This window comes from Lineus longissimus, chromosome 10 (assembly GCF_910592395.1).
Source record: "Lineus longissimus chromosome 10, tnLinLong1.2, whole genome shotgun sequence".
NCBI classification, from domain to species: Eukaryota; Metazoa; Nemertea; class Pilidiophora; order Heteronemertea; family Lineidae; genus Lineus; species Lineus longissimus.
In genome coordinates, this window is record NC_088317.1 from 15,915,985 (window position 1) to 15,941,886 (window position 25,902).

At 41.7% G+C, this 25,902-nt stretch overlaps 2 protein-coding genes across 4 annotated transcripts; both read left to right on the forward strand.

The window, feature by feature from the left end:
* The first annotated feature begins 1,555 nt into the window (after nt 1–1,555).
* On the forward strand, nt 1,556–16,154 carry LOC135494671 (monocarboxylate transporter 12-like). 3 transcript variants are annotated; one of them, XM_064782867.1, is made up of 7 exons: nt 1,556–1,667; nt 5,643–5,821; nt 7,782–8,284; nt 10,772–10,926; nt 11,327–12,256; nt 12,650–13,082; nt 14,196–16,154. In XM_064782867.1, the coding sequence occupies exons 3-7, from the start codon at nt 8,100–8,102 to the stop codon at nt 14,281–14,283; spliced, it is 1,791 nt and encodes a 596-aa protein (XP_064638937.1). In that variant the 5' UTR covers nt 1,556–1,667; nt 5,643–5,821; nt 7,782–8,099; the 3' UTR covers nt 14,284–16,154. The 3 variants fall into 3 exon arrangements, with proteins under 3 accessions (XP_064638937.1, XP_064638938.1, XP_064638939.1); XM_064782868.1 differs by having other exon boundaries at nt 8,026–8,284; XM_064782869.1 differs by lacking the exon at nt 1,556–1,667 and adding an exon at nt 1,722–1,921.
* Nucleotides 16,155–17,134: 980 nt separating this feature from the next.
* LOC135494928 (monocarboxylate transporter 12-like) lies at nt 17,135–24,980 on the forward strand. The gene is made up of 6 exons (XM_064783272.1): nt 17,135–17,332; nt 18,461–18,665; nt 19,076–19,230; nt 21,855–22,910; nt 23,344–23,542; nt 23,774–24,980. The coding sequence occupies exons 2-6, from the start codon at nt 18,484–18,486 to the stop codon at nt 23,796–23,798; spliced, it is 1,617 nt and encodes a 538-aa protein (XP_064639342.1). The 5' UTR covers nt 17,135–17,332; nt 18,461–18,483; the 3' UTR covers nt 23,799–24,980.
* The last annotated feature ends 922 nt before the right edge of the window (nt 24,981–25,902 follow it).

Here is a 25,902-nt window from a genome sequence, read left to right on the forward strand (position 1 = left end):
CCTGGTGAATCACTATCAACCTTGTTCCAATAAAGTCTGTTCAATACCCGGTACATATAGCTAACATTCACTCATATTCCACGAAAACCTGGGTCCGCAAAGCTATCCCCGTGACAGGCATGCGTGACAGGTTGACCGAATGGCTAAAAATAGCTGGTTCTTTGATGTTTGAAAGGCGTTTGTTGTCCTCGGTTGTGACGTAGACGACCGCCGGTTCGTAATTATAACTTTGGAAAGTCCTAGTTATCTCGTCTCCAGGATTAAACCGTTGGGTGATTAATACATAAGCTGGCCGTTTCTTCCTTGCCTTAGAGGCCTGGAGGGAGAGTGGCGCATGATGGCGAGAGGCTGACAAGGGTGTGGTCCATATGTGAAAATGTTGATAAATCCATGAAAATTTATTATGTTCTTTCATTTGTTAAAATCCCTGCCACCAAAAATAGACGTCAGATGACATTATATGTGCATGTATATATACATACGTGCATGAGTCACTCGGGAGCCCTGCTGATGCAAGATGGGGGTTTGTCTTGTGTTTATTTTAGTAAAACGTGGCGTTACATTCCTACACGTGCTAAATTGCCTTATATCTAATTAATAAAAATTAATTTTATTATTATCAATAAAATCTGAACATACATTCGATATAAAATAGATACCTCATTTATACTTTGAGCAAGCTATACATATACGGTAAGTAGGCCTACCAGAGTCTGAAGGAGCTTTGAAAGATGGCTGCAGTATTTAGATTGAGCGACCGTTGTTTAAGCAGTGGCATGGACTTCAAGCACTGAAAAATGTACATGTACCGTGCCGTCAATGGTAACCGGCGCGGAAATCCCAGAGTTTCTCGCAAGGCCGATGTCCCCGGTCGCTGACGGCAATTCGCGATCGCATGGCAATTAAATATTCCCGGACGCTGAGTGATAGAAGTGGATATTCTATTTCACCGGTCTCTTCTCTTCCATCCCAGCGGAGCGGAGGCTCTCCTGGACTAGCGCAGACAGATTTCAGCAACACGTTCCGTTTATGGTACTGTACCCGGTACAAATTATAGTCTTTCCGGGTGCTGAGCCTGAGTGACAATCTTATACAAATTGAATCGCAGCAAAACATTCGAATTATACAGTCATGCAACCGCCGAATCGCAATGTACATTGTAGTTCAGAGTGAAATTCGCCTGGCAATTCAAATCTTCCCGCACACATCGAATCGATATAAAACATGCAAATGAGTAATGGCCACCCGCGCCTCGTTGTAAGCTGCTTTGTTATTGGCTGTGATCAAATGCCATTGTAATGCCGCCATCGATACGTTCTTTAAGCAGACGTTATTCGCAACAGAAATTCGGTAAAATGTCTATTGAACAGAACACAAATTGTACAATAAATTCAGATATCGATGAAATGAGGGCAAATACTTGTTACAAAGCTCATTATTTGCGTTGGTGGCCCATTACTGGGAATTCAGGCAGCATAGCCAGTGACGTCAATTCAGATAAACAGCCGACAAAGGCAGCGCTGAGCAAATCAGCTGATTGAATACAACACATGTGATGGTTGTGGAATTTTTCTGAGGTCGTAAGATTGTGTTGTAAACTGGTTATAATTCTTGCCTCTCAATTAAACGCTGTTGGCCCGTTCGTAAATTTTTCAGTTTGAAAGAAGGTGAGTTTAGAACTTTCTGTATTTCTGACTATCGCAGAATGTCTCTGTTTCCGACTAACTGTCAGTTTATCGGCGGTTTATCACGTCCTTTTTTGTTGATGGACGACCTTGATCTCGTTGTCTCGCCTGGGAAATCTCGTTACCCACTGACTGATTTGTACTGACTGATTTGTACTGATCGCTCCACTGACTGATCCAGCTACGGCTGATAACTGACTGTCAGATGTTTTTTTGGCGGGAAACTGTCCTCTGAGGTGAGTTTGGGCCGGCATTGGGGGGGGGGGGGGGGGGGGGGGGGGGGGGGGGGGGTGAAGTGACGGGGGGGGGGCTGAAGTGAGGGTAGGACCTATGCCGAGGCCATATATCTGTAACAACAATACAACCTCTCGATTGCAGACACCCATGGGACTGGGCGTTGGTGTCCGTAATTTAGGTGTCCTTATTAGAGAGGTTATGCCATTATTGTCCAAAAAGGATATTCATGTGTATGAACACGGGGGTCGTGAAGCCTACATATTACATATTCCATTCAATTGTAAATATTAACTACTTCAATAATTTGATATATCATTTATTATATGTGAACTTGAAATTACTTATTTGGCATTTCTAGTTTTAGGCCTACGTCAGGATGGTTGAACGTGTGCTACAGAGGTAAATAGTTACCATAGTCACTCGCTTTTAGCTGAAATTATGGCTGAACGAATATCATAGTTCTATGTACGGTCAGTGGGTCTCCACCATATGGGGGGGGGGGGGGGCTAATAAATGGTCGATATCAAAGCCTCCTGAAATGGCGGGGGGGGGACTTTTTCAACACCATCAAACACCAACCAGAGTCGCCCTGTACATTCAGAGTGTAATAAAATTTGTTGAAATTGTAATGCACCAGTCTTTTGATAATACTGGTAATCATTGAAAGACCCTGGTTCACTTATACAATGTGTAGACGCTCTTCAGCCGGTTTTGGTGCGTCTGCTTGACCAGTAAGTCTTTCAATTTAAAATTGAAAATGTAGGCCTATCGCACGTAATAGTCGTGTAGGCTTTTGCACAGCCGCTATATTAGTGTCATTGTCATTGAAAGTCTTTGGTTGATATAGGCCTATTCTTTTGCCATCTGAGGCCAACCTTCGCAATCACTTTGCTTATTCTTTCGTTGGTGGCAATGGCATCGTGTCGTCTACATGTATATCTCAGCGGATGACCTACGAAAGAGAGGTTTTGAAGATCTCTGCGATATATATATATCTGTTTATTTCTCCTATATAGAAGATTACAAAAAATTCAAAGCAACACATAACAACTGATGTACACTATTTACATACTTCTAGCTGTTGTCAAAAATATGTAGTCTCAGGCAAGGAAAACATTTTAGATAATTAGCCTAAACATTCCAGCACTGTGCTGTGATCCGAAGAAGTGCTACATTTTCTTCATAATCACAAGCGGAAAGTTGTTTCCCGAGCGATGTTTCTGTGAGTTCATCGTCGCACATGTTCCACAATGCTGTGCTGAGTTCAACTGGGCATTCATTTTCAATTTGTGCCCAAAATTTCTCACGTTGGGAGGAAAAACCTGAACATCCACAGAAAAATGAAGTTACGGATCGGTATAACATTGAGTACATCGATTGCACTTTGTTTCTGTGATAGTTTCTGGTAGTGTGTTTAGCTTAGCTAGGAAGGCATAGTTTTGTGCTTCCGATCAGTTTGAGCGGTTGTCCATAGGACGGATAGTCCAGAGACTTTTCAATGTTCATTACAATTCATCACAGTTATACAATGTATGTCACTCATGCAGTTGAGTTCGCCACACCTGTTTTTGCATGAATAGGTTTTATAGCCTTCGTACTTTGTTATACCCATCGATCGGCTGTTGACCCCAAATGCAAAAATATGTAAAAAAAGAGGCCAAACGACGAACCATCTGTAGCAGAAAAATCCTGGAATACCGGAGTCAGTCGTCTGCTCCCTCATGAGGCGCCATGTGGGAATTCAGTTGTTTCTCCAATTGATTTGAAATATACCATAAATGAAAGACCTTATTTCATCCAATCTTGCATTCAAACCAGCATTTCCTTATACATGTATATACATGTACTGTATAGTCACGCGAGATACTCGTACATGTATTGATTTCCCCTTCTGACGATACCGAAACACTGGACTTTGACCCCACCGAATAATGCACATGAATGTATGTGTACATTGTCAAGTAAAGCCTGGTAACTTCGGCGTAACTTGGTCCTAGATATAAGCCAACATTATACTGGTAAAACTTTTGTTTCTTCACGTTGCACTTCTACTTCTTTTTCTTCCCAAAGTGGAATGTATGCATAATTATGTGAATTCTATAAGATTCATTCAGATTATTGAAAGACTCTGTTCCAGTGAAGTTCACTAAATACATCAAACTTAATCAATTTTTTTTTCAATTTTGTAAATCTTAGTTCTTGATAGGAGGATACACAGATATAATATATACGTATCAATGATGTACGTGATACAAATGAAGTAGATGGTAAAAACTGCCAGTGTTGGTCAAGGAAATAGAAATCCATTGATACAAAATGCTGTAGTAGCCTACAGTTATTATGCATACAAATTTGCTGAAACTTGGTGTTCAAAACAGCCTATTTGCATATCTGTCTACAAAACGGCATTTGCTGAAATTCATTTTTTAGTACGTAGGCCTACTATTTAGACAATTAATTTAGGTAAATGAATGTCGCAGGCCTTTAACCAGACATATCAATCATTCAAATCATATGCTAAATTATCCTTTGACCTGACGGGCCTAACATACCGATCGACATATCATGACAATGACGAAGCCTGGAGCAAGAAGTTTCGGTTTCAATTTGAAATCACTATTTTGTTAATAGCGAGTTTCAGAAAGTTCAAAAGTTCTCTCCGGATTGACGTATCCCTTTAACGTATGATTTAAGGTAATATGAGACGCGGCCATTTTGTACAATTGATGATATGTATTGGCCTACGTCATATGCGGGAGAGGTATTTTCAAGAATGTACATGTACTCGAGCAAGACATTAATCCCTATTTCTAATCTGCCGCTAAATGAAATGAAAAACACCATGTTGAAAGATTCAACTGAGGTCTTCAGACAATTCCGTTTGTAATCATCTATTAGCAAACCGGTGTGGCGGGGATAGTAGTCCTAGGGCTAATAGTCCGTGTAACAATAGCCCGCATTGCTAAATGTTTTGGTTAGGGTTAGCGGTACAATAGACCATGCTGCTTAATTGGTCAAATACAATGCTACCGGACTATGACTACAGGGGGGACTATATCCGCTGTCACACCGGTATACAAGCTATAGGCCTACTAAAGTTTTAGGTTTTATTTTGGCAGGCATAAAACTGACTTATACATGTAAGCTTACATGTACCTTGGAACCTTCTTGGTGATACATACGTACGCTTTCATGTGCATAACGTCCTTGATAACACTGAGCTATGATGGTAGCCTATAGCCTGGCCTATAGCCTAGCCCAGGCCTAGCCTATAGAATGTCACACTATAGCCTATTATATCTAAAATCTGAGACCGCTTCGCTAAGTCATAATTATCCTGGTAACCATCAAACAACATGGTCCCGTCTGTGGTCTTCGTAATTGAACATGCTGAATGACATTGAACGACTGTATACAGCACAATCTAGTGCGACTCCTCTTCGTTGAAATTCAGAAAACGTCACAATAGCTAGGGGTAATAATGTGAAGCGCTTTGAGCGACTGAAACCAGTTGGATTTAGCGCTATATAAGTCTCATAATAATAATAATAATAATAATTATTATTACAGTCTTGTAGCCGTGAAACTAGAGTATAATCAGGTCTGCTGGTTCCCATCTTGAAGTATTCACTGACTATGAGCTAATCAGTTCGTAATGCCCGGTCAAGTAACAATACTTGGAGGTTATTACATATAGACAATATTCCCGGATTTTTGCAGATGAAAGCCTGAAGAGTGGAATGTATACGGAGGTGGCGCGTCTTACAGCGACGATACCAACACATCGAACCCAGCAGCCAGTCGAGACGCCGTCAGAATCAATGGCGTACGGCAGCGATACGCATTTACAAGAAACAACAACGAATATAAGAAATAAACGAAATAAATCTACGTTAAAGGTTAGTTCGAACCAAACAACTTCATACTTGGCATTCTCCAAAACAGACATAAGATTCATGCATATTTGGACTGTCTCACCACACTGAGCCTACTATCATTGCGTGTACATGTATATACTTATACATGTATATGACCGGTCATACACTGCTGCGTGTCAGGCCATAGTACCTAATACATCTCTTGTATTATATAATAGATGGCGCGCGTAATCCATATGTATAAATTCATGCAAACGTAGGCACATTTGGCCGGTTGAAGGGCGCCTGTAGGCCTACCAAATCCCGACATGGGTATACGCCGACATGCGTAGCCTACACGTGAAACCAACGCACCAAACTCGGCGTCGATACAGTACCGGTTAGCACACTTCTTCAAGGGAATTTCTACCGACTGGATGAACTGCCGAATGAACTCTCTAACTTTGTCTTAACGAGAGTTCTTGTGATCCTACTTGTGACCGGGTGACAACCATCATACACCAAACAATAACACGGCCTATTATTAACGCATCACTCGTGGTAATCACTCCCGCTTTCCATTTAAGTGGTACAGATTGAGGCGTTAGATCCGCCGGTCACGTGACTGATATTTGGACGGACCTCTGGGATAAACATGATAAATAGCGTGTTCGATTTCTAGCGCCGCGCTTCGGTAAGCATCGGATCTCGCGCCTTGATGCGAACGCCAGGCCCGAGTAACTTAAGGGTAAAGTAGCGTAAAAAAGAATCAGCAGACATCAGACACCAGACACCACACCCACTACTACTCATTAATATCAATAGCATTCCGCGAAGATGACGTCACTGCAGCTGCTGCCCTCTATTCTCCCATCGCTGAATTACAGGCAATGTCGGACAAAATGCGGTTTCGTGATGGATTCAGGCTTTCTATCTTGGGCAGTTAGATTCAATCTGGCACATGTCCGAGTGTTGGAAATACTACATAATTGTTCTGAATATTTCTCTCTCTGACTCTATGGTATCATTCATGCTAAAAAAAATGCAGGGTCAAAGATAATTTACTTTGGAATAAGCTCAAATGCGTAGAAATAAGTGTCGATGTCCGCCTGTCACGTGACTAAAATGTCATCAATATCTTATGCAAATGATCTTGTGAGCTATGAATAGTAACTTCGCGGCATGCTATTATTCCAACACCTGTTCTATTTTGGCCAACATGCCGTCAAGTAGGTCTGCCATACCAGACTGGTGAAAGAGTCTTAAGCTGAGCGCACACGGGCAACAAAATGACAGCGAAACTGAAAACATTTGTTTTCAGTTGTTTTCGAAATGTTTTGCGTCTTTGTCGTGTTTGTTTCAATCACCCGCACACGGGAGACAAAATGACACGGTCACGTCACAGGTCACGTCAAAAACAAGGGGTAACCATGGTTGCGCCATACGTCACACCTGGCTTGGTTGGTATCACATGACGCTGAACGTCATCGTGATTGGCTAATGACGATGATGACGCAAAAAATGTTTTACGTTTCGTTGCAGTCACCCGCAAACGGGCGACGTTTTGACGAAAACATTTTGACTAGGTCAAAAATATATTGCATGTTTAATATTCGAAAACTGTTTCAAAAACAAATGTTTTCGAAAAACATTTGTTTTTGTCGCCCGCAGACGGGCAACGAATTGTGAAAAAATATTTGAAAACAAATGTTTTCAGTTTTTTTTTGTCATTTTGTCGCCCGTGTGCGCTTAGCTTTACATTACTGTAACGTGACGTGACGCGACGTCTTCGTAAACTTTGTTCCCGATCAAGTGCATGATTGAGCAGCTATCCGCGAACTACCGTGGGACACCGTCAAACATCGCAGGATGTCGTGCGCTCTGTTGTGGTAGGTACCCTTTAATAGTGCTGGGCTCAAGGCATGCAGGGTGTTAAATGGTAAGGGACATATGGTTTTTATTTCCTGGAGACTGACAACGATCTTTCCCTGTTTGATTTCAGCTTGCGTTGATATATCGTGATTCAGATGGTCCAGATCTTCATATATAGGACGGCGGCCTGTAGAAATGATGTCGGACTGAGGAAGTAGATGCCGTGGTCTCAAGCAACCCCATCCCAAACTAATGGCGGGAGCAGCACCAAGCAGTGAACAAAAACATCCAGACTTTTCCAGATGACACCCGAACTTGGAGAACATTTTCTCCAAGTAAAAAACATGGTTCCCATACTTTCTTCTCTTCTGCAGATATCAAGAAATTTTCTCTCCAACCTTTCCATTTCACTCTGACGTCAGGAGTCGACGAAAGTGTGGTCTTCAAAATGGCGCCGTTCAAGGCCCCTGATGGAGGTTGGGGATGGGTAGTAGTATTCGCCTGTTTCATGGTCAGGGTGTTCCTTTACGGGATGACAAGCACCTCTGGCATAATTTACATCATCCTCCTGGACGACTTCGAGGCCGGGAAAGCAAAGACGGCCATCGTCGGGTCTCTCATCACGGCGTCAGGGTAAGCGGTTTTTCGATGCAAGATTTGTGAGTTTCAGGTAGGCCATTCGAGAATATTATGCTACCAAATGTTCTTGGCCAATAGCGTAACTCGATTCACATCATGTGATTTCAAGTCATCACATCGTATCGGATCCAAAAAAGCAATAACGGATCCAAAAAAATGTCGTAACGGATCCTAAAAGGTTTTAATCCAATCAAAATGAAGTTTACAAATGATCTTGGATGGTCGTTGGTAGTTATTTTGTATATTTCATTAAAAACAAATTGTTTCATTATTTTCCTTTGGATTGATTTCTTTGCCAAGACATTTGGTTGCATAAATATAGCAAATAGTGGATGTTTAAGGTCGTCCAATATGAAAATTCCATATCGGACTCCCAAACATCCACTATTTGTATATTGTTGATTGTGTACAGGGTTAGCCATCGAACGCAAAGCTGATTGCAGATAAATCGATAACCCATGAGCTATAACTATAGGGTCCCTCTGTGGTATAAAAGACTAAAGGGCTCAAAAATAAAGCGGCCATTTGGAAATGTCGGAGTTTGAGTCGTGCAGAGTAAAACCCTCAGTACATTGTACAACCAGAGTCGTTCCCACAGCACGCTTTGTCTTTGATATTACAATGATCTCTTCACTATACATGGCAAACAAAAACCTCGGGACAAGTAAGTACCTCGGCGATGTTTTGTGCAATGAGATGGCTTTGCGTGCACGATCAGTCGGATTTTTGGCAATCTCGAGCTCTGTGGCTCAAATCCCTATCAAGGTTCTGACATAGGCTACGCAGAAAGGTCCGCGTTTTCACTAATAGGGAGTTTTCTCAAAGCCGATGGAACGTCCACGTGAACGCCTATCCAATTGTTCGACGTTATCAGGAGGTCAAACAGTGAGATAGGCGTTCATTTTGGCGTTTCGGGAGATACATATAGTGACATGACTGTTACGGGCGAATATATATTTAAGGTTCAAATAATCTTTTATCCCATCGCAATGTACATGTACGCGTGCATACACATATACGCGTACCCTTCTGCTTCATTTGCGAACGTACGTGAACGGCTCCTACACTTTCCATAACCTGAACATGTGCTTATTAAAGGCGCACGTCGTTCGTAATAACTGGTGGTCCAGGAAAATATAAATAATGCCGTAGTTTTATAGTTATAACGATACGAATTTGCTGAAACTTGGTATTCATAGTGTTTGTATATCTTTCTACACAACGACAATGCTTAACTTTATATTTAGTACGTATTAACACGATTTGGAATTTTCACATTCAATTTCAAATTTCAAATTATGGATGGCGTAGGCCTTTAACAAGTCTCTTTTTAAACAGAACACGAGTTTTGAACAGAATGCGAGTGAACCTTGTGAGTTATGACGCCGTAAAAATACCTCATCTGAGGAGACGACCAATTCACTCGTAATATAATGTAAATATGTCACTGCAATGGCATGAATAATTGTTTGGTTATTTGTGTTCACCTGCTTGCGGCAGGAATGATAAAGCGAACGCCATTACAGAAAATACATTCATACTTTTGTACTTTTTTGAGCGAACGTTAGCATGTAAGACGAAGTACGCTGAGAAGGTGTTTTACAATTAGCTGAACTAAGATGAAACAACGAGACGAATTAACCAGATTGGTGCCCTATACTGAAGGGGCATGCTGGCAAAAACGCTCACATTTCCTTAATGAGTGATATTAGAGTCGTTCAAATATTGGTGATGCATACTCCTCAGAGAATGATTCCTCCAGGCAAGGAAGTCTCCGATAGAGCTACGGGTGCCTACGCCGTAATTTGTCATTGAGTTCGAAAATTTCAAATCGTGTAAATACGTAGGCCTAATGAATCTTGTACATTTGCTACCCTCAAAGAATGAGTTTTCTTCATGAAATATACGTCTTGTAGGTCCGATGCATTATAGTCTCCCTATTTTTAGAGAAAAAGCGGCGAAGCGAAATACCTGATGATCGAATTCACCAACTAATTGACTTTTATTGAAGGAAGAAGCAACTTCTTAATCTTACTCCATAATATATAGAAAATCTAAAAATACAAAGTTTAAGCTATTTAATATATGCATGATAACCGCACTACGGCATGTGCTGAACTGTATTCCTATTTTCCTTAGCAAACAATTGATACGACGGACGAATTAAACTGAGTTATACATGTATACATGTAGATGCAGTGCTGGAGTGCGGTCAATGAGACACGAAATATGCTGTCCAAACTTTCAGTTACAATGTAGTGAGTTTGGAGGTTTATTCAGAGGTCTAAATGAAAAAAGGTTTTGATTAAAAAAGTTTTATTTTGTTATGAGAAATGTGAATTAATTGAAGCGCACCTTTTTCCCCGATGAACGTCGCCTCCATATCCTCATACTCATTGCAATTAGTTTTAAACTGGTCGATGCGTGCTCTCATGTGGTGTTTGCCGAAAACGCCGTATTCAATGATTAATATATTTTCAGTTTCTTCATCGGAACATTCGCTGGAGGTTTAGTAAACAAATTGGGATGCCGTCCCGTCGTGATTCTAGCTGGACTCCTCGCTGGCGTCGGACTGGGAAGCAGTATGTTCGCTATGAATGTGGTGTACATGATCATCACCTATGGGGTGGTAACAGGTAAATGAAAGTCGAAGACTTAGTGGATATCCCTTATTGAATGTATCAGGTGTTTGCAACACAGTTGAACATTTGCCTCCAACGTCTCAATAACGACGTTATTGTCAAGTAAAACGTGTTCTGAAAACTACTCAAAAACTTGAGAATTTTCACTAACGCCTAAAAAATTGCATCCTTGCATAAACAGTGGATTTTAATTCTCCGCCTTCGATATTTCATTTGTATATGATGAACAGGTAAAAAAACCTTCTTGGGTGAAAATAATGTAGTGACATGATCATTCTTTGGAAACCTGTCGACGAGCACTCTCTGATTGGTCCATTGGGTCCTTTGCTCAATGGGTTTAATACTACATGAATTCTTCTTGAAAATATGGAAAGGTCTGTTTCTTCTAATTCAGGTATTGGTTTTGGCATGTGCTACGTCCCATGTAGTGTCCTAGTATCTCAATACTTCGACAAGAAGCGCAACCTGGCGCTTGGCTTGGCCTCCGGAGGCGGTGGCCTTGGCGCTTTCCTCTTCCCTATCATCCTGCGACAGCTCATCGTAACGTTTGGTTGGCGAGGGACACTCCTACTCTGCGGGGGAATGTCACTAAATATTTGCGTCTGTGGGGCGCTTATGCGGCCGCCAGATGGCTACAGCCTGGAGACGCAGTCCTGTGAGCGGAAATCGGACGAGGAATCTGAAACAGGCGAAGATCGTGCCCCGCATGAGGTAGAAATGACGGAAATCACCCTCAAGGTGCCAATTGAGAAACTCGACCCTGATACTGAGGAACCTTTGCTAAACGGAAAGGCCAACTCAGAAACCGGCGAAGTAGAACAAAAGAAAGTGAAAACAAAGAAAGCTAGTTTCTTTTATTGGGACATCTTCAAGGAGCCGAAGTTTATCATCTTTTGTGTGAATAATTTCCTCTTCTCCTTCGCGGCGTCCGTCGTCTACGTCCATATGATGGCGTACCTGAAAGATGTTTTGGACATTGGGGAAGACCAGAGTGCTTTATTGTTAACTGCTATGGGTGCTACAATTCTTGTGGCGAAAATTGGTACAGGATTCTTGGCCACGCATCCACGGGTTGACGAACATTGTTTATACACTGTGTGTATCTTTGCAACTGGTGTAGCAACTATTGCAATTCCATTTGCGACCCATTTTGCCATCTGGGTTGCGTATGCTTGTTTGTTTGGAGTTGGCTACGCGACGCTTGGAGGGTGCCTGCTGCCCGCCCTCTGCGTGCGATACTGCGGCGTGAAGAGACTATCCAGTTCTTATGGCGCTTTATTGTTGTGTGAAGGCGTTGGACACTTCTGTGGAGCCCCGTGTGCAGGTGAGTCGAGAAAATTAGTCTCACATTTACAAGCAGTAAAAGGTTTACGTTCATCCAATCTAAACGATAGGCTAATTAAGGTAATTTTAATCTTGTTCCGATGCATCGGTCTCCACGCTCCAATACACTTAAAAAAGTGCCACGTCACTCGGTGAGCCTCAAGAATACACTCGTATGTTCTTTGCGATAAGCGAAACGAGTAATTCTTTAAGAACAAAGGTGCAAATGCCGTCGCCAAATCCGTAGGGGAATCTTTCGAATCAAAATGACACCACCATCTTATCAGTTGAGAAATCTTCTTGATATTCTTAAGCTCGCACTGCCAATGAATTCTGAGCTAGAAACGTTTCTCAAAAGCCGTCAGTTTAAAATGTATCTCGCCCATCGTTTTAGGTTATCTCTATCAAGTGACTGGTGTCTATGCCAATTCCTTCTACCTTGCCGGAGTAGTGACTGTGGCCGCAGCCCTCTTGGTCATTCCTCCTTGGAAGTGCATGAAGTCAAGTGCGTACGAAGTAGAAGTCGTTGAGGATGAGGAGTTAGCTAATAGTATCTTAACAATACCAAAGTCCCCAATCGAAGCCAAGAAAAGCATTCTAGACATCCACAAGTCTTTCTTGAGCATCTACGATGTGGCGGTCAGCAGGGAGGACCTGTATAAAGTAGGCCACCACCACTTGATGGGCCACGCTGGCCATCACCTAAAGGTAGATCAACCCCATGGAAGTCTGCCGAGGGCGAGGAAGTCCCCTGGTACACCTGATTTGAGGAAACTTCTCCTTAATCGTCGCCCGACCTTGTCTCAGAGTACGGAGTCATTACGGACGTAAGTGTTGAGAATGTTCACTGTCTGGTTCACTACTTCCAAGTTCACTGCTGGCAAAGGTGAAATGATTCCAAATGCCTGAGAATGGTCTTGCCTGATCAATTGGAGTTGTTGGACTCGAAATGTTATTGACCAGAGGTTTCAAGAATAATCGTGTTTTCGGGTTCATTACCGCCAGTTCTAAATTTCCCGTTATAGATTCGTGATCTTTCGCTTTACAGAACGTATTGATATCTGTTTTTGCGATCACTTGTATAAGCTGTATATTACCAAGACTAAGAATTTGGAACTTCCAGAGGGCCAACAGCTTGAATTTCGTTTGTTAAATATACAGAATACGGGGCATTTTGTCATTATTGCAAAATTCACTGAAATAGGGCACTTGAAGAGGGGTTAGGGACTTTGCTAGTATATAATTCCTTATTAACTATACATGTATATCGCACTGCTTGATAAGTTGATATATACATGTATATCACGCTGCTTGATAAGTTAATATATACCTATTTTAGGCATGTATTTGTGACAAAAAAAGTCGCCCAACAATTTAGGTAAAATGGCCTTGGATTGTGAGCTGATTTATCTTAGTGTAAAACCCCTCTATTGTGCTAATTGTAATGTAATGTAAAATTTATATAGAGCGCCTTACCACCGTGAAAAAACGTGTTCAAGGCGCTACTCCTCAAAAAGCTCCACGGAATAGCCATGCCTTCAGCTGACGCTTGAAGGAGAAAATATTGGTACTTTGGATTGATTTGATTTCAGGGGGGAGCTGGTTCCATAGGAAGGGGGCACATGCAGAAAAGGCTCTGTCGCCATACGAGGTCCTGGTGCGTTTTGCTAGCAACCTGACACTAGATGAGGACCTCGTATGACGAACAGTTTTTTCGAGAGGTAGATGAAGATAACCAGGGGCCAGTCCGTGGAGCACCTTGAAACAGTGAAGTAGCACCTTGAACTGAACACGTGCCTCAATCGGAAGCCAGTGCAGTTCTTTTAGCATTATGTGCAAAGTGCTCATAGACGAGGTGCTGTTGTATTTTTTCCACATTCTCAGTACTATTTACAAGGTATGTATTCTTGCTGTTACTGACCTATCGTTTGTATTTTCAGTAAAACGCTTCGGAAAGCTCTGGCGGGATCGGAATACTTTGGAGACGACTGTGCTCTGTCAATTTCGATGCCAAAATTGGCTTGCTGAGCCTCGCCCTGCGCCTCCAAAATATCTAAAGGGTAGAGTTAGTGCAGGTGGAGAATTGCTGAATGAAATCCCGGTACAGATGAGACTCGTTTGAAAAATAAGCGGCGCCTGGTGGTGACTTAGTTGCTTGACATTTTTTTCGATGCGCCAAACGCGTGGATCTGCGCTGAGAGGAGAGTAAACTCAGTACTGTGCTTTATAGCTAAGAAGTCAGTTGGCCCTTAACGACTTTGTGGTGTCAATCGGCGGCAATAAATGAATCTTACGATTCATCTCCCAGATTCAACTTTCACAGATCTGTTGTTTGTGTAGAGGAGAGGTGTCATCTCATTAAGAAGACAGAAATGCGTTCTTATGTCTTTGCCTGTGAACTTATGAAGTGAAAAACGGCAGAATTCGCTGCTGTGGTGTTGCGTTGTTTCTTGGTTAAGTTAAACAAACGTGATATAACGGGTGTCAGGAAGTGAATACTGTGCCTTCTAGAAAATCTCATGGCTTTGACTAAAAAGATTCGAATCCTATTATATAATCGTATACGAAAAATATGTTTCGTAAAAAGAGAGCCTATCTGTTGTTCCAGCATTGGTCATCTGATATTAGTTCCATGAAATAGCTAAAAGGTACCGGTATTGCTTCTGTGCGCCAGCAAGCAGAACGTTTCTCGGCAGACGTTCTGAATATCGATTGGTTCCTTGTGATAAAACGACGGATGCCAGGCCCTACACGGAGGCACGAAATTACCGAACTGGTAGAATTTGGAACCATTCTATATATACATGTAAACGTCATCGATCTCGTGAGAGTTATATGTTGCTAAAAATATTTCAAGTACGACCACCGTGAACGAGTGATCGGAAACCAGTGTTCTATCGTCATAGATCTGCATTACATGTATGTTGTATTAAAGGTTGTGTTTATCATGTGGATAATGTTAAAATATGAGAAATTGTTAACCCAGTGACCGCTCAACAGAACTAATCTTTGGTAACACGAGTAACATGTAACCAAGGATTGAGTGATAGCGATTTTTAACCACATTGGTTATTTAAAAAATTGACCATATTGGCCAGTGATTTCAAGTGATATAGTTGTGTCTGAGAATGTGTGAGAAAAATCGTATCCGAATGCAATACAAGTGTACTCTGGTATCCCCTCTATAAGACTGTATTGATGCATATTTCTCCAATACAAGACACAAAAGAAACAAGCGTCTCGGTGAGTTGTTCATGTGACCTGGCATTCAGCATGGTCGTTTTGTATTTACCTGAAATCTTTCCGAAGTGCATGCTATAAAAATCCAGACTGCTGGTCTTCTAGAGGCGATTTTAGAGTATAACAGTTTCCGTATTCGAAGTGAGATCTTAATCTCACTATTGTTCATCATAGATCTGTCTTAAAATGTCGTAACGTGCCACAATAATCATTTGACCCAACTTTATTTAGCTACTAGATTTTATGAATTACAGGGTGTGGCCAGGGGATTTGGTTGTTCAGAACTAATAAGTCACAGACTTGGTGTTAGGTCTATTGGATTCAAAGTCGAAGGATCCCCAAATTAAGTTATGCATTTGACTTTACTTATTTAGAACAACACGGCCCTGCCGATTTTGTGAAAAGATCTCTAATCCGCGCAATTGTTGTCATCGTTTGTTTATGAACCGAAGCAGTGCTTCTGCGCACACGGCGTATAGGAATCTGTGCGTGCAATGTATGAGAGAATGAAGCACTTGTTGTGGTGCCGGTCATAAAGGATATTCATGAAGTGATATTCCTCATTCCTGTCATCTCGCATCATGTTAGCTGTGTGACTATGTTTTTCCATCCGTGCATTTATCATGGACATGAAATATATATTGGTAGTGATGATTTAAGTTTTGTCATTCTTTTTGTCATTCTTCCGGTAATTTTTAATGGGGTTTCCAGTCGAAACGTCTTCATGCCTATACGTCCCCTGGTTATGAAAATCAAAACGTAATCGCTTTTAGATCCTGGTCCAGCCCATTCAAATAGGCTCCGATGTGCTAAGCTGAACAGGGACGAATTATATTGGTCTAATTCTGATCCAACTCCAGTACCATTATCGCCATCATGCATTCATTTCGACTTTTACACTGATTGGATATGTTTTTTTAAAAGAAATATTTTGTTTGATCATGATTTTTTTCAACATGTTCAATGTTGAGGTAAACAAAAGCACGGATAGGTCAATGACATCGGGAACCTGACAATGGATGAGTGGCTGCTCTGAGTCGCCAGATAGCTCTGAGATGATTTTCTCCGGCCTGAATGCTCTCGACCGCAGGTGTGTTGTTTGAAAATGTGGCTCGTTGGTCATGTACTGTCCGTGATTTTGGTTCAGTTTAAACGAACTTTTCGGGGTAATTTTTCGGTTTTCGGATGTCTTGTGTTTGGGCTCATAACGCAAGAAACTATCCTGGATGTCACTATGTTGATTAGATCAACCAATCAAACTATGCTATGCAATACGTATGGGCCAAGTTCTTGGTGACATGGTTTATATACGCAATGCTCTTCTAATGACGAGGTTATCTGGAGAAATTCTCCAGGTTAGATCAAAATAACGTTTCCTCAAACCCCAATTTAATAGACCCTATAAAAGTGTGGATGTCCCTTCAAAAAATTTCCACCGGCAATTGGCTTAGAAAGATCGTTGCTTGAACCACGATTTCTAGGACATTTCATGGTTGACCGTGGTTCCGCCGAAAAGAGTCCAAAATTGCGCACACCTGGGGTTTTTGCACGTTATCGGCCCCAAAAGACAATAAGATGTTTCTTCATGAAATCAAATAAATCCTCAGATGACCCAGAGAGGCCCATTTCAACAGGGGACGCCGACGGGGCCGGATGCGAACGTTCTCTTTCTGGTTATGTGTATGACCCTTTTGAAAAGTCACTACGGAAGATGATTTTTTGGGGGTTAAATTTGGATACCTAGATGATGGAGAAAATTGAATTGCACTACCACATTGGAAGAAGTTTTGTTCACCTGGTAACCGGAACCTTCTAAATCCAGAAAGAGTCAACAAAGGTTTGTAAATGTCACAGTTTAGGTTTATCATTTCGTTAGTCCGTACTTGGTCCGATGTTAGCAGTCTTAATGCCCCCTCCCCGCCCCCGAAAAGGTGTCCTTCCCATTATTTTTCAATCAAAAAATAAATTTTTACCATTTTTTCTTCGCGAAAACGCCCGCGAATTTTTTTACAGTTTGTATTTTTCGATCACGATTCAAGTGCAACTATCCAACGATGTCCACAAAAATTATTATTTCTCAGAGTGTACACTTTTAAAATAAGCATTTCAGTGAGGTTTAGTTTTTTTGGAGACGACCTGTATATGTTTAGACAGTCGTTGAAAGTTCTTGGCAATGGTAAAAAATGTGGTCGACTGAACTGAATTGAGGTAACGAGATCAGACTGTCTGGAGATGGCATCAAGATATCTTTGGCCGAGTGTCGATATAGGTGACTATTCTTTGACCCGACTCGGAAATCGTCACTAAAATGTTGATGTAACGACGTTCGGAATGGACACTCGTGGAGATTACCAGCTCAAACAGTCTGAGCCCATTCAACGATTACCAGCCAAAACAGTCCGAGAAAATCCAAAGATAAAAAAATCGACCTTGTATTAAGTTGAAGGTTGCTTTGCCATTCATGAGAAGTCCTGGTGGGGATCGCTATTTTTATGGCATGCTTGTTGATTGCAGAATGCTATCTTTTCTACGCTGAATAAATACTAACCATGATATGGAATGCTCATCACTGCCAATCAGTTACGCGTTGTTTAAATATCTCGTAGCCATCCACGCCATTTATATACAATTAGCAATATCATAGAAATAGGCAGTTCCTTCCGTCCGTAAGATCCTTATTTTGGATCCCCTTCACAAGCATTGTCTATCAGCGACCAAGTAACAACCCCGCCTCCTGTCTGCGCCATGGCTGTCGCCTGGACCCCGCCAAATTGGATGGATTGTTCTGCATTACTTTGGATCAAAGCCTTGTTTCGGATCCCTTACCATCCTGGTCTAACCAGTGCTTCTCAATATACTCCGACTCGATATTTCGATATTTTTGTAATGACAAAGAAGTGAAAAAACCTGAATCTCGTGATGATCCCAGAGTGGACAATCATATACTAATATTTTCCCATTAAAGCATCACTGTCTCCTATCGGCAGCATGGCGTGCTGTCGCCTGAACCCCCACTGGGGATGGATGGTTGTGCTAGCCTGCTTCTGCGTTCGAATCTTTGTCTACGGGATGACTACCACATCTGGGATTCTGTACATTATCTTCCTTGAGGAGTTCCACGAAAGCAAAGGAGCCACAGCGTTGATTGGATCTCTGATTACAGCCAGCGGGTATGGTTCCTTTACTCGTCTCCCTGAAAGAGGAAATTTCCCCACAAGACCTCAAGATATTATCAATACCAATAATAACAGATGTCAACTGAGCAAAAAGAAGGGAACGCACATGGAAAAGGAGGGCATCATTTCCGCCCTCACATTGCAACAGAAAATGCACTAGCTCGGGCTGCCTGTTAAGAACTTATCCGTGGTCTAATCCCTTAATAATCACTCAGAATTGCTTTCCCATTATCATAGTTCAAAGGTTTAGTGAACGCCTGAAGCTGATCCTTTACATCATCGAAAGGCTCTGGGTTGACGAGAAGCGCTTTGAAAAGATCTGTCCATCTAAGAGCACTATAAGAAATTGAACTTTTATTATGTTTCATTCTCATAATGACAGATGGAAATGTTCGCCATTCCAGGTACTTCACAGGGGCGCTCGCAGGGAGTCTCGTCAACCGGTATGGCCCGCGAATTGTCGTCATCATAGCTGGCGCGATAGCAAGCTCTGGGCTAGTGGCGTCCATGTTTGCCAGCAGTGTTCTTCATCTAATTATTTCCTATGGCGTTGTTTCCGGTAAGTACTGTCAAAACAAAATCATGAAATTAAATTTTTTTTCGAAATTTTCGCGAATTGCAAAAATACACTTCGGGAAATTGTTTGGTCGTACAGTATTGTTTTGATAAGTTTGACTAGTACTGGACAAAATATGACAAAGCCCAATCAATGGATACTGCAAGTAATTAACCTCATTACCTTCCTCCATGGCGTTTCGAAGATGCCTGTATCGAGTTGGGGGTCACATTCATGAAGATACCTGCATCAAGTAGAGTTGGATGGCAAATCATTCAGCTGAAATATTAAACAATAAAAATGTAATTTTTTTGCTCAATTCGGTTGAGACGTATCCTTAGCCGTTAATGGAAGACAATAGGGAGTTTGAGAACAGCAACTTATCGCAGTTCTTTGTTATACGTATACGGATAAAACTCTGTAGAGAGAAGACTTGTCTTGTGTACAATTCGATCCATACACGCATAAGACACTGATCTCAATCTCCCTATCATAAATATTTGTAATATCAAACTTATTTTCTAAATCATATTTAGTTAGGGCCTTTGCCAATACCACCACTTGAATTGCTCTCACGAGACAGATGATTTTTCACTTAACAAGGTCAATGATTGCCATTGTCATGATGGTATTTTTGTCAGATGTGCGTGATTCAATCACGCCTACTTCGACTGACTAGGTCACAAAAATCATCAGACATCTATACTAGGTAAAACCAAAAAGATTAACCACTTTTGATCTGGAATTACTCTAAAAATGTAAAATTTGATATCGACCAATGAAACATTTACCACATGTATAGCTGAGATGTGGCATCGTCTAGCGTTCAAAACTACCTAATTCGTAAGCGTTTCGCTTCAGACACTTGCATAATAATTTTGTAGGAGATGGCATAAATGCCAGAAACTCAACGTAACTTATAAAAGTGAAAGGAGATTATATGAAATAACATTGTTCTCAATTTAATATAAATTAGTGAGAATGACAAGCTTAAAGGTCTCCGCCGTTCGTGTTTTTGTTGCACGTAAATAGATATAAACATTGCCGTTGTACAGCAATCAACATGACGACAGCTGACTTATACTATGTACTATAAATGTGTATTCACCGGTGTCGTCGAAGTTTATAATCATGTACATGTATTTACATTATTGACAAACTCAAATTCAATTCAAATATCAAATTTTGAAGGAACAAGGTCTGGATCGCTTTAACTGTCAATTGTAACGCGGAATCAATTCTTGTACGTCTTGTACTTGAGCTGGAGTGTATTGGATTCGAGTGCATTGTCAAATATTGATAATTTGATAAATATTGATAATGTGGGTGTTGGTCGAATTTCAAAATGCCACAAAGATTATTGTTTCATAATATTGGGGATTTTCCAGTGATTTCAGCACACGGGTACGATGCCAGAGTCACTAAGACTTGCGCAAAAATCCTCGTCTCTTCGGGAACCAGTGGTTTCGTCATACATTGCATACATTCAAGCATTGCAGTTCCCTGGTAGGGTACCATGGGACCAGTATCTTTTCGCATACCATTGCGATTAAGTTTGCTACCAATAACTATTTCATCACCAACGTCTCCTTGAAAAAGAACAAAATTTAAACCGAGGAATCTAAATAAAAAAATAGACCACGAGGTGCTTTTTTATGTCTCAGGGACATGTGTTTTTGACTGACTGTAAATCAAAAAATATGACAAAGGCAATAACTGGATTTTGGTGCATTTCCAGACACTTCCTCTTTAACGAAATTGAACTTGTCCGGTTTTCTGGACACTGGTACATACTTGTTTTGTTCTAAAACTGTGATACCTCTTAATTCGAACAATAGACAAGGAAATGGATTACTATGCCATACATTAATAATGATTGTGTTGATGACTATAAATAGCCATTTCGAGTACCCTAACCTTTACGAAATAATTCAAAGAATAATCTTCATGATTCTCTTTCCCTAGATTACTTCTTTTGGGTGTCTTATCTAAAAGTTAGGTAAAAATCCCCAGAAAAAACAAATAGATGGTCAATACTCATTAATGACTTGATTCTGAAGTAGGTACATAAATCATCACACATTTTATTTACCAAAAGGACAAAACGACACAAAGAAAATTCTGAAGTACACTTCTTAAACTGAATAAGCCATGATTGAAAATCAAAAAGTCAGTCAATGTTGAGAACGAAAAACTTGGTTGACAACGTTCCACATGTAGCCTACATTAATACATATAGGGAGAATGTAGGCATTAAATTTCGCAATATTTTTCAATCAAAATATCGTTGCCGCAGCCTACGCCTGCCACTCTCATTTATCAGAACACTCATAGCAAAAATGACACAAGTACATGTACAACATAATTTGCAGTAAATATCTGCAACATTGAAAAAGGACAACCTGGCTCATATATTTCACGAAATCTAAGACAACTGATCGATATTTTGTTGGTACATTTGATGGCTTCTTCCTCATTTTGCACGTTCCTTCTGGACCGGGCCTCTGGACACGACAGAGTCAGTGCAAGCGGCGGCGATGGGAACCAACGTGCCTCCTAAGGCTGTTTGGCGTCCCAACTTTTTTGCCTTCGCCAACAATGTTGTAACGTGTTTGTTCTCTTTCCAGGCATTGGCTTTGGTCTGTGCTACGTCCCCATGAGCGTCGCAGTGGTTGAGTATTTTGACACCCATCGGAACGTGGCCATGGCCTTCGCAACCTGCGGTGGTGGCATGGGGCGTTTCGTCTTCCCCGTCTTTCTACGCTGGCTGATCGACCTATTCGGCTGGCGGGGCACCCTGCTCATCTGCGGGGGCCTGTCCCTGAACATAATCGTATTCGGCGCCCTGATGCGCCCGTCTGAAGAAGAAATTGTCAAAGAGGAATGCTCTAGTAAAATCATCACTTCTAAGTCGGCAAATACAAGCTTAGGATGCTCGAGTAAACTTCTCGGTTCAAAGTCAACGAGTGCGGGTTTAGGAAGTGCGAATTCCTCCCCACAACTTAAGAACAAAGGCTTCCTGCCAAAGGGAATGCACCAATTCACCCTGGCGATGAGTGATACTAGTATTGCCATGTCTCAGAACTTGTACTTCGCTTCTCAATCTGAGCTGAGTGGTGATAGTCTATCCGGCGGACTGAAGAGGCCCAACAGCTCCACTTCGAACTCAAAAACAATCAAGTGCAAGTTCTCTCAGAGAAATCAGACAGTTTTCCATTGGGATATTTTCAAGAATCCCAAATACTGTATTTTGTGCCTGAACAACTTTTTGTACTTCATCGGACTTTCTATAGTCTATGTGCACTTGTCCGCCTACGCGAAAATCGCTGTTGGGATTGATGAGAATCGGAGTGCACTGCTTTTTACTGTTGTCGGCGGGATAAATCTTTTGGGAAAGCTTTTCTTAGGCAGCATGACCCAACATCCCAAAATTAAAGAGATTGTGGTCTACATCATCTGCATTGTGACATTCGGTGTAGCAACTCTGCTGCTGCCCATCGCACCATCTTACCCTATTCTAATGGTGTACGCATGCGTGTTTGGTGTATGTGATTCGACGCTAGGCGGCGCTATACTTCCGGCTCTCCTAGTGCATTATGCTGGGAAGGAGAAGATGTCGTCATCATATGGCGCTGTGTTAGTGATGGAAGGAGTTGGGCATTTTATTGGTGCACCAATTGCAGGTTTGTCAAAATGCTCATACATGTATATTACCTAGCTGACACTGACGTTGACCTTTTGGTACCGTGCGAGTTGTTGTACCTTCGGTGGCCCCGAGAGGTAATACAGTGACCATCTCTCTATACAGTCAAGCAAAACATGATTTATTGTAACGCTATCGTAAAAAAAAATCGAAATTAATTAAGCTCCAGTTAGCGTCTGAAATGTGGAAATGTGGAAAAATGTGGAAAAAAGCTGGAAAGCATTCGGTGAAACCCTCTGGGAACGTTTGCTTCTAGCTGATGTGGCCGCTAGGGGATGTCTAGAAGATGTCCCCATAGTGACATATCTAGAAGACATCAGAGAAAGACCAACGATTTTTAATCGAAACATGATCAAGAAAAGTCAAAAAGTCAATTTATTACAATACGAATAAAAACTCTACTTCGACTTCAGGTTACCTGTTCGAAAAGACGCTGATGTACTCCGCGTCTTTCTACCTAGGCGGCGCCACCATACTCATTTCCGGTCTGATCATGATCATACCCTGGAAGCTCATGAAGCAATGTGATAACCCAGCTGAGGATGTGGTAGACGATGAAGACACTATGGACGAGATCGGCGACATCAAGCGGCAACTGAAGGAAGAAATCACGTAGGTTTAATTGAAAGGGTCAGACGCAAAACCACCAATATCCCCAATGAAAATTCAGTGCTTGGGCTGCTGTGTTGGGGCCAAGACCAATAGGTGTCGTCGCATTACAAGGTGGATTCCAAAGCTTCAAACCTAAATCCTTTTTCTGAAGAACTGTCACCTAAAAGTTCCAATGAAGATTTTTTTGTGGACTTAATTGGTAAACCTCAATTTCTGTTGGTTTTGTTGCAGGGAGGATGTGGTGACTACAGTTTGATACGACGGCACCGAGCCATCAAGAGACGAAGCCTACCCAAAAGCGACACGACTTGTTCGGGCTTACCAGGCCTCCTCAAAGCGTTTCCTGATGTGTGCGGTTCTGCATATGCTGGGAGTTTTCCGACCAAGTTTCGTCGGTCTAGGAAAGAGTGGACTCGAACCCCATGGTCTTCTAAATAGACTTACACACACTTACAAAAAAAATAAGATTATGACAAAGAAATCGAAGGGGTCGATCGGTCAAAAATGCCGTATAGGACAGTGTAGCCTGTCAAGCAGCGGCCAAGACCAACCAACGAGCGCGTCTCCCCTGCAGCTGGTGCAATACAATGTAGGTCCTATTAAAACAGATAGAGGCCAGTCAGTGGCACCGTGGGATGCGAGGGAACCATATCATATCGGCCCAAAAAATGCCTCCTGGCGACTATTTTTCTAATTTGGGCGGTACCTCATGAAAAAGCTACACGCCTGCATGCTGCATGCATGTATTGTCATGCACCGAAGGCGTGTACCGAAGACATCATAACCACAGCTGGAACGGAACCCATTTTCCGAACGACAAAATGCACAAATTTGCACATGTAGGTTTAGCCCATTATTTTGCCTTGATCGGCTAATGTATCAGTCTACAATGTATCGTTTTTCTTCTTGCTTGATAAAATGTCTAACGCTTGTATATATATCTTTCAACTGGACACTGATACAAGGTTATAACTGTTTTTGATCATAACTAAATTGAGTGTTTTTGTGGACAAAAAGATCGAAGTGTCTCTCAAATCGGATTCGTTGTTGCAGCTAAGATGTTCATCCAGGGCCGTCGTGCCTCTGTCTTCGGCTGCCTGAAATCTATAGACTCCCGGGGTTGTCCATTTCGTCATCCTATTCATAGGGACGGGCCGGTCCACTGCATCCGGAGTGTAGAAATCTACAAGGGTCACGCATGCACCCTGTGACCCTCAGCCTTTGCGTAGTATGTATATTTCGTTCGCTAGTCATTGTAAATGGGCTCGTGGCGCTTTTCTTGGTGTAGATGCATAACGTTTTGAAATCTTCAAATGTGACCTGGCCACCCAGGCTGGCTTAGGCCTATACCTTTGCTCATTTTAGGGTTGAGTTGTTCATGTTATTGTAACCGATAGCCTACTCTTCGCAAAAATGAAATAAAATTATTTTACCTACGTAAATGAAGCGATTTCTTGAATTTTTTTGTGACATAAAAATGCCTCCCCACCATTCCATCAAGGACACCCTTGGCTCGAGACTGACAAATGCTGTCCTTTTTAGAGAGGTATCCTGATTGCAGAGGTTCCATGGTGACCGAGTGCATGAGGCAGGGGCATCCATGAATTGCCCAATTGTTAAAGGAAATGTACATGTACGTGCATGAGATTATTTTCCAGTGCCCGGGAAGGCCCGCGTGACTGGCATGAAACTTTATGCTCGATCAAATCAAATCAATACTCGAATTATTTTAGAACTGCATGCAATATATATTTGGCTAAATCTATATATCTAGTTATAGACTAATATGTAATATCGGCCAAGAGTCGTCACAACCCCTCGGCGATGATACTGTCCTTGCTAGCCGCAAGACATCGAGAAATTTACGGTTAGTGGAAATGCATCACGAAGTTGTGCAAGCTCATGACCCCCCTCCCTCAACATAGAATTGTCAATAGCGTTCCGCGAGGATGACATCACTGCAGCTGCTGCCCTCTATTTCCCCATCGCTGAAGTACAGGCAATGTCGGACAAACATGCGGTTTCGTAATGGATTCAGGCTTTCTAACTAGGGCAGTTAGATTCAATCTGGCACATGTCCGAGTGTTGGAAATACTACATAATTGTTCTGAATATTTCTCTCTGTGACTCTATGGTATCATTCATGCTAAAAACAATGCAGGGTCAAAGATAATTGACTTTGAAATAAGCTCAAATGCGTAGAAATAAGTGTCGATGTCCGACTGTCACGTGACTAAAACGTCATCAATATCTTATGCAAATGACCTTTTGAGCTATAAATAGTAACTTCGCGGAATGCTATTACTGGACGAAGTGACGTTGTCATGCCCCTCCCCCGGTTGTTCCGTAGACGTCATGTT